Source organism: Trachinotus anak, unplaced genomic scaffold (assembly GCF_046630095.1).
Source record: "Trachinotus anak isolate AG129_WGS33_773 ecotype Australia unplaced genomic scaffold, CSIRO_AGI_Tana_v1 ptg000015l, whole genome shotgun sequence".
Taxonomy (NCBI): Eukaryota; Metazoa; Chordata; class Actinopteri; order Carangiformes; family Carangidae; genus Trachinotus; species Trachinotus anak.
Genome location: NW_027273866.1, coordinates 1445651 through 1454739, shown reverse-complemented (window position 1 = coordinate 1454739; position 9089 = coordinate 1445651). Strand labels below are relative to the sequence as shown.

Here is a 9089-nt window from a genome sequence, read left to right as displayed (position 1 = left end):
GAGCTGGACTAAGCTGACAAGAGAGAATTGACTGGTATTAAAGGGGTAATTAATGAAGATTACAAAAACAAAACATATGATCTCCATCAGCCCATATCAAGCCAAGTAACAGCTTTAATTTTAGTGGAGGCAAAGGATTTTCTGTTTGTGGGGCTTAAATAAAACATTTAAAAGCAGCATGTTTTTATCAATTCACAGACATCACAGCAAACGGGCTTCATCTGAACTGCTTTCTAAAGTCAGCACTTTGTAGTCCACATAAAAAGTGTTGAGGCTGTGCACAGTAATAGAGACACCTTTTTTAGTTCTGAATTGAAACAAAATTCCCTTCACCTCCAGTGTTTTAAGCAGAAACCTCAAACCCTGGGAAAATAAAACCAAAAGTATTTAAATGACTGGATGCTGCTAGATGAGGTGAGAAGATGTTTTTCTTGTAGTTTGTTTAATCAGACCCTTTAATAGGTGACTACCACTCATTACATGGTAGTTGTGAGCACTTATTTACTGTATTTGATTGTTTTCTTGTTCAGTGTAAATAAATGGCGACATACAACTCCATGTCCAGTATCATTCAGATTAACATCACCTGGAATTTATGTCGTCATCCATTTATTAGTTTATCAAATGATGCCACAGACCTCTGTCCATGGTCATAATGGAAAGTCATTTATTACTCTGGGCAGAGCAGTGACTGCTCTTTCTACAAATGACTCTCGGTCATTTGGATATCATTCAAATAAACCTTCAGAGCATGCAATATCTAATGCAAACGCTCAGCAAGTCAGGGACCACAGGAGTGACATCTGGTGAACCACCACAGGCTCAGTTTATTTAAGATGCTGATGTTTTTTATAACAACATTTTTTTTATTATTATATGGAAAAGACTACAACATTTTACATCGCCATAATAGAAGACTTACGTTACAGCTGTTGTTTGTCTCCTCTATCACATGTAGACATCATGTACAGTAAGACAAAAGTCATATTTGCAGCAGCAGGATTGGCTGCAAAGATCCACATTGAACACATTCAGATATCCAGAGTGCAGGTTGGAAAAAGTATGTGAACCCTTTGGCTAATGACATGAACAGAGGCTACCTGGAGTCAGGAGATATCAAACCTGGAGTTCGAGGTGTGGGATAGAGCTATTGTGTCTTTTAAAAAACACTTTTACTGTTCACACGAAGCATCTGCTGATGTGAACCACGCCTTGCAAAAAAGAGATCTCAGAAGATTTACAATCAAAAACTGTTGATTTGCATAAAGCTGAAAGTGTTACAGAGTAATCTCAGAGAGTTTAGTTATCCATCAGTCCAAAGTCAGACAAAATATCTATAAATGGAGACAATAGTTCTGTGGCTTCTCTCCCCAGAAGTGGGCACCCAGCTAAGATGACTCTAAAAGCACAATGCACAATGTTGAGCGGGGTAAAAATGAACCCAGAGTAACAGCTAAAGGCTTAAATAAATCATTGGAGCTGGTTAACATCTCTGTTCATGACTCTACCACACACAAATCATAGTGCATAGTTGCATGGAGCGATGTGTCCTGCTATAAACACAACAGAGGAAGCAGCTTCTCTCCAAAAAAAAAAACTGAGCCCTCCTGGAAAAATGTTTTATGGATTGATGAAACTGAGGGTGAATTGTTGGAAAGAACGTGCAGCACTATGTATGGTATAAAAAAGGGCACTGGATAACACCATGAAATCATCATCTCTAAAAGATGAATTAGGGTGGAGGGAGGGAGCATCATGATTTGGAGCTTTGATGCCACTAGGCCCTGAACAGCTTAACATCATCAAGGTGAAAATAAGTTTCCAGGTGTCTCAAGGTCTCTTACAGGATAATGTCAGGGCAGGAGAAGCTGGGCGACGCAGCAGGGCAATGACCTTAAACATCAAAGTAAATCTACCACAGAATGACTTCAAACTAAGAAAATCCACCTGTTGTGGCCCAGACCTTAATCCAATAGAGTTGCTGTGAAATGACCCGCTCACAACAGACCTCCTAAGAGTGTGGCTGAGCTGAAGCAGTTCTATAAAGAGGAATGGTCCTGTTCAGAATTCCTCCTGCAAGGGTCTGATCAGCAGATACTAAATCTATCAAATCCAATGGTTCAGTTACTTTTTCCACCAGAAGTGTGAATGTTTAATGCGTGTGTTCAATCAAGATTGTCTGTGTGATATTAGCTCTGGGACACTGTGTTTGTCTAGGCTTGTGAGATCAGGTCACATTTTTTGAAAAACAGGGCTCACATACTTTTTCTTGCCTCTGTAGTTGTGTGGCTTGTTTTATCACTACCTGGAGATAATTACTTTAACCGCTTTTAAATTTGACACATCACTGGTCAAACGCTGCTGCCATCTCCTCCACCTGTTTCACCTCCACAGCCTCCCAGAGGACATGCGCAATGAGACATCCCGGGCGCTGTCCATTGTTCTGAAATGACGCTATCTCTAAGAGGACCAGCCAACAGGTAGGATGAGATTCAAACGGAACCAAAACGAGACAATAGTCTGGTATATATGCTGTTGGCTGAGGTAACTAGTTTGGATAAGCATCGCAATGATTCATAATACCCGACAATATCCATGAATTGCCGCTTTATTGGCTCATTGCACGTATCCAACACGCGTGCTTTCCACTTGGGTGCGCACACTGTAAGGTAAACACTCCCCGGCGTGGACAAGTGTTCATTCTCCATGTGCGGCACAAGCGTCCTGATGTCAAGGCAATGTGTGTGTGTGTGTGTGTGTGTGTGTGTGTGTGTGTGTGTGTGTGTGTGTGTGTGTGTGTGCGGTTGTTTCTCTCCGGGCTGCTGAACAGCTGCTGCTTCTTTAAGAGCCACCGCCCGCCCCCTCTCCTGTATTTTTAGCTGAGCCAGCCACTTCATTTGCTGGATAAGACAGACAGCTGTGTACCGTGTGATCTCACTTAATCGTTTTAATAAATGACTCCCAATCTCATGCTGCGGATTCGCCGTGGGCCCATACAGCCAAGCCGTTCCCTGGAAATGTGCGGTTCGAGGTAGACGCTGTTCCCGCCGCTGTCGGATGCTGAAACGCGCGGTCAGCCTGTGGATGCTCGGTGTCCATTATGAAACGCAATGCTGCACCGGGTGCCGAGCGTCAGGCGCAGCGCTTTTGAGATCAAATGAATCACGGGAAACCAATTTAGCTGCAAAAGACTCCTGCGGTGCGGACGGTTCAAGGTGGCCCAGCATCCCTCTCCTCAGCCCTCAGCTTCCTGTCTTCTCCTGGACTGTGGATAACAAGAAGCCTTCAAGACGGAGGGGGTGGTGGAGCATCGAGGGAAAAATAGGGGCAATATGAGAGAGCGGGACTTCATGCCCAATATGGAGAGGGGCAAACCTGCCACTTACACGGGGGACAAAAAGGCAAAGATGGCTGCTAAGACTAACAAGAAGTGGGTGAGACTAGCCACTGTTTTTGCATATGTATTGTCCGTGTCCTTAGCAGCCATTATTCTGGCAATTTACTACAGCCTGATCTGGAAACCAACTAGTGGATCCTCTTCTTTGGGGAAGCCGGGGGTGCCTGAGGAGGTCACCCCCACCGCAAACATCTCAGCTGATATTACCACAGGCAACAATGCCTCAGAGTGGAACTCTACACAGACAGGGCTGCTTTCTCTCAACCACACCACGCAGGGCACAACCCCGCACCACCAGCCGTTTCAGCGGGATGGCATCGCCGGGAGTGTGTCCCCGCGCCGTGCTGGAGCAGAAATTGCGCAACAGGAGGAAAGACTCTACGCATCATCCTACGGTCACACAAGCGCGGAGAGATCGGGCACTTTGAGCAGAGAGACACGCACTTCTCGGAGCCATTACACCCCGTCGAGCACCAGGGAGTCTGGCGCTGCGTTTACTGAGGAAGAGGAGGAGAGGGAGGCGCAGGGTCGGGGCGTAGGGGCGACTGACAAACGCGACCCCGAGCAGGCGCCTGCTGCAGATTCTGCATCTGCTCCTCCGACGAGAGGAGACTGATCGGGCCTGATTCCCACCACCACCACCACCACCACACCCCCCTCTCTCTCTCACACACACACACACGCACATACACACAAACTGACCCAACAAGGAGTGTTTTACAGACTAAGTGCCGCAGGTCGGATAACATACAGGTCTTCTTTAAACTCATTTTGCAGACCCCCATGTGGATGCTGAACTGCACATATGAGCTGATATCTTGCTCCTGTGACTGAGAAAAGAGGAGACCTCGCTTCTTCTGTGAACACTGTTTCCCCCTCAACACTAACTATGCGGTTTTTGGTTTTTGGTTTTTTCGTTTTAGGCCATCTGTATGCCTTAAAATCAGTGTGTGTCTACGTTACCCCGGACAGCTTCCGAGACCACTAACCTGCCTGTACGTGTGTACAAGACTGGTATAGATATTTTGTTAAATTATAGGACAAAGGCTCCAGAGATGCTTTTGGTTTTGTAGGACATATATATGTCTCACGGGCATACAGCGCTTAACATCACTGCCATTCATCGGCTGGTCAAAATCAATACTGCATTATTGCATTTTAATAGGCTGTACTTTTCTTTTCATGGATCAAACCTGGATTCCGAGTAGAAGAACCTGCATTATTGAGTTATGCTCAGGTATGTGCATATAACCATGTAAATGTATTGTGTATTTGGTTATGTACATATAGGGCAGGCAGACATCTTTTGGCCTTGATGAACTTTTAGTCTAATTAGATGATTTTTATTAAAGGTACAGTATGTATGATAGGTATAACTATATCACAAGGTACAAATAAACATCCTTAGAAAATGATTCATTTCTATGGTTTTATATATCCATATCACAGATCTATGTAAGCTCTAAATTGTGAATTAATCATTGACATTACCCTGTATGTCAATGATATTTGAATGGATAATATATATTCAAGTAAGCGTTAGTTTACTGCTAAGATTTAGTTTCAAATATGAAAAGTCAGATCGATTTACATGAACTGTGGCTCACATCAGAGCGTAGCAATAACATGCAAAACCCACATGTATTGACTGATATGAGGAAGTAGGTTCAACTGACATTATAATAACAGTGCAAGTACAAAGAGCAGTCATTTTATGATCAGTCTTGTGATGTGGGCATTCAATCAAATTATGTCGGAGGGGGCCCTTTAATTAGTGAACTGTCCAGTGTGTGATCAGAGGGACTGTCTGCTCCTCATAGACAGAGAAGCATTCATCTCTCAGTCTGCCACAGTTCACTCGCTGCAGCTCTCACTGAAACCACTTCACACAGTCACATGTGGTGAACTATGAAGTGGAAATAAGACCAACCACCCCATGCGCTCTCTCAGCAGCGTGTGAGGGAGGTGTATCGATTTGAGAGCTCTGCTGTTGCGCTGTTCAAAACAGAGAAGAACACATTACACAATACAGCTTGGTGCTATTTTGATCCACCCCTCTCTGAAAAGGGCTGTTTGGCTGAAAGGTTTGGTTTCTGTGCTGGCAGTGACAAGCATCATTCACTATCACACTGAAAATAAAACCCCTCGATTTCCGCTGAGCAGCCAGTGCTTCAGGAAAGTTGCGCTGTGATGTAAACGGTGATGACTGTTGTGTTAATGTGACAAATTGTCAGAGCCAAAGCCAAGGTATGTGTCTGGTGAGCTAAACAGGAAGTCCATTCATCAGGGAGGACAAGCATTTCCCATTATCACAACACAAACCATGTGTACCGGAAAAATGTAATACAGAGTGTACACAACACAGAGACAGTCCCGTCAATGCTGCAGTGGCCTCTGTGTATAGAACGGCCTTGACAGATGTGTTCTCAGTGTCTGTTATGGCCTCTGGTGATATATGGCAGGAGGAATGCCCGACCTATTGATGAAGGAGTTCATCAGTACTGACAGTTATTGCTGGAAGCAGCTTCCGGGTCAGGACATAGCATCTGACCTTTGGACTCTTGAACTCAGTCACCCAGGTGGACGATTACATTATCTGAGCTGAGATCAGTCATATGTTACAGTAAAGTTCAGTACGAGATTCATTTGCTTTGTAGCTCCAGCCAGGCAATAGATCATATGTTATCTTTAAAAAGGAAAGACCATAAAATACATTACATTTATCAAATAACTGAAAAAATATATGAACGCTATCGTTGTCATTGCTGCTGTTGCCAGCCTTTTCATACTACAGTCATTTTTATATGGCGGTAATTGCAGCTGCTCTGGTCACTTTAATGCAAGATTTGTCAAGAAAAAGCTAAACTATTGCATCGTCCATGAAACAAATGGTGAGAAGGTGTAAAACACTGTATAAAGGAAGCTTTGCCAAAATTTAATCTGCTAATAATCTGATATGTCTTTCCACCAAAATAGTGTAATTAATATGCAAAAAAAAAATCTCATCTCCATTCTCTGCCATTGAAAAATCCAGAAACTATGAATATGCAAATACCTTTTGCTTTAAAAGTTTAACTACTTGACTCGAGACGCAAGTCCATTCTCAGTTTATGTGCACTGCAGGCTTCAAGTTTCTACATCACATGTGTGTAAGTTGCATATTGGCTTCCAAACTATATGTCTCAAAATCCAGCAGTACGTGCACGTTGAAAACTCACATTTATACTGAACACAAGGAATCTCTTCACCTTCAGTGTGAATGTGAGCACACACAGTCTTCTAGGGTCAAACTTAAGAACAATATTCTACACAGTGAAGCTCAAACATTCAACAAAACGAACAATAAGCAAAACAGAAGGTAGAGAGTAAAAGTTCTAACTACTTTCCCCCATCAGGTTTGATATATTTGGGGGTGACCTTTCCAACAAAGATGGAGGAACTAAAGGCCTTTGAGTGTGGCATTGTTTGAGCAAGGCACCATCACTAAAGTTATCATGTTGTCTTGCAGTACAGGGAGACAATAAGAAGGCAGTGAACAATAGCTTTTTCAATTAATAAAAGGGCAAATGTGTGGCGTTACGCATTATTAAACAAAAGGGAAGCTGTGTGCATATATGCACTGTGTTGTCAGGTTTCAGAGAGTATAATATTAATGTCGTCTCAAGACCTTCTGAAAAATACATGTCCCTCATTTTCCAATCATTGCTTGTTTGCAGAATTGAAACACTCTGACACACAGGTGGAAGTGACAGGCTGACAAACCAATAACTGTGTTTCTATGGTGCCAATGATCAATATATATATAATATATTCATAGGAACATGTCAACACTCTAACAAAAATGTCGTATTATTACACAGGACGCAAATGAAATGTTCTATCTGTCAAGGTCAAAAGGTCAAATACATGATTTTAAAGCTATGCTGTGTATCTAAGAGGCAAGACATTATTTCTGGCCCATTTAGAAGCTTTATGGGGTAAAATCAGGTAATTAGCAATTGTTACCTAGTAACAAAACATCAGTGTAATAATGATATTCATTCTGAAGCTGCAGAAGAAAAGACTAAATCACATGAGATTGTTTTTCTTTTTTAAAGTTGCAACACTGTGGAATAATTTCAAACTAATGACCAAACATGTACAACCCCGTTTCCAAAAAAGTTGGGACACTGTGTAAAATGTAAATTACGACAGAATGCAATGATTTACAGATCATAACAACAACAAAGACTACATATCAAATGTTGAAACTGAGAGATTTTCTTGTTTTATGAAAAATATATTCTCAATTTCAATTTAATGCCAGCAACACCTTTCAAAAAAGTTGGGATAGGGTCATGTTTACCTCTGTGTTGCATCACCTCTCCTTTTAACAACACTCTCTAAACATTTGGGAGCTGAGGAGATCAGTTGCTGAAGTTTTGAAGGTGAAATGTTGTCCCATTCTTGCCTGACATTTTTCGTTTTATGGATGCGCCAAATGTTTTCAATGGGTGACAGGTCTGGACTGCAGGCAGGCCAGTTTAGTGTCTGGACTCTTCTACTACAGAGCCATGCCGTTGTAGTACGTGCAGAATGTGGTTTGACGTTGTCTTGCTGAAATATGCAAGGCCTTCTCTGAAAAAAGACGTTGTCTGGATGGCAGCATATGTTGCTCCAAAACCTGTATATATCATTCAGCATTAATGGAGCCTTCCCAGATGTGCAAGCTACCCCTTGCACATGTATACATGTAGACATGTATGTCCCTCCACACCATCACAGATGCTGACTTTTGAGCTGTTTGCTGATAACAAGCTGGATGGTCCCTCTCCTCTGTAGCCTGGAGGACGCGGTGTCCATGATTTCCAAAAAGAATTTTAAATTTTGATTTGTCAGACCACAGGACAGTTTTCCATTTCGCCTCGGACCATCTTAAATGAGCTCGGGCCCAGAGAAGTTGGTTTTCTGCCTTGTCCCTACAGAAATTTCTCCGGGTTCTCTGAACCTTTTAATTATATTATGAACCCTGGATGCCGGAATTCCCAAATTCTTTGCAATTTCATGTTGAGGAACATTATTCTTAAATTGTTGAACTATTTTCCCACCTAGTCTTTCACAGAGTGGTGAACCTCTCCCCATCTTCACTGCACAGAGACTCTGCCTCTCTGGGAGCCTCTTTTTATACCCAATCATTTACTGACCTGTCGCCAATTAACCTAATTAGTTGTGAGATATTCAACCAGGTGTGTTTTTAGCATTACACAACTTTTCCAGTCTTTCGTTGCCCCTGTCCCAATTTTGTTGCTGGCATCAAATTCAAATTGAGCATAGACATTTCATAAAACAATAAAATTTCAGCATTTCAACATCTGAGGTTGTCTTTGTTCTATTTTCAATTAAATATGGGTTTACATGATTTGCAAATCAACACATTTTGCTTTTATTTACATTTTACACAAAGTCCCAACTTTTTGGAAACTGGGTTGTACTAAAACATCCCAATGAGATGCAAGATTGTTTCAACTGAACACTAAATCGTGTATGTCCATAAAGTCACACAAATAATAACCTTATACTGACAGGCCTTTGACTAGATTTATTATATGATGCAAACAAAAAGGGCTGACCCCTAAACAATATGACAGACACAGCACACTGACACCTTGTCAGGCCAGTTTCCTGTCTCCTGGCTGAGGGGGACGGGGCGAGG

The 9089-nt window shown here is 42.3% G+C and overlaps 1 protein-coding gene across 1 annotated transcript; it reads left to right on the top strand.

Moving 5' to 3' along the window:
- The first annotated feature begins 2877 nt into the window (after window positions 1-2877).
- On the top strand, window positions 2878-4812 carry LOC139633220 (uncharacterized). Its single transcript, XM_071498756.1, has one exon. The coding sequence runs from the start codon at window positions 3333-3335 to the stop codon at window positions 4011-4013; it is 681 nt and encodes a 226-aa protein (XP_071354857.1). The 5' UTR covers window positions 2878-3332; the 3' UTR covers window positions 4014-4812.
- Window positions 4813-9089: the final 4277 nt, after the last annotated feature.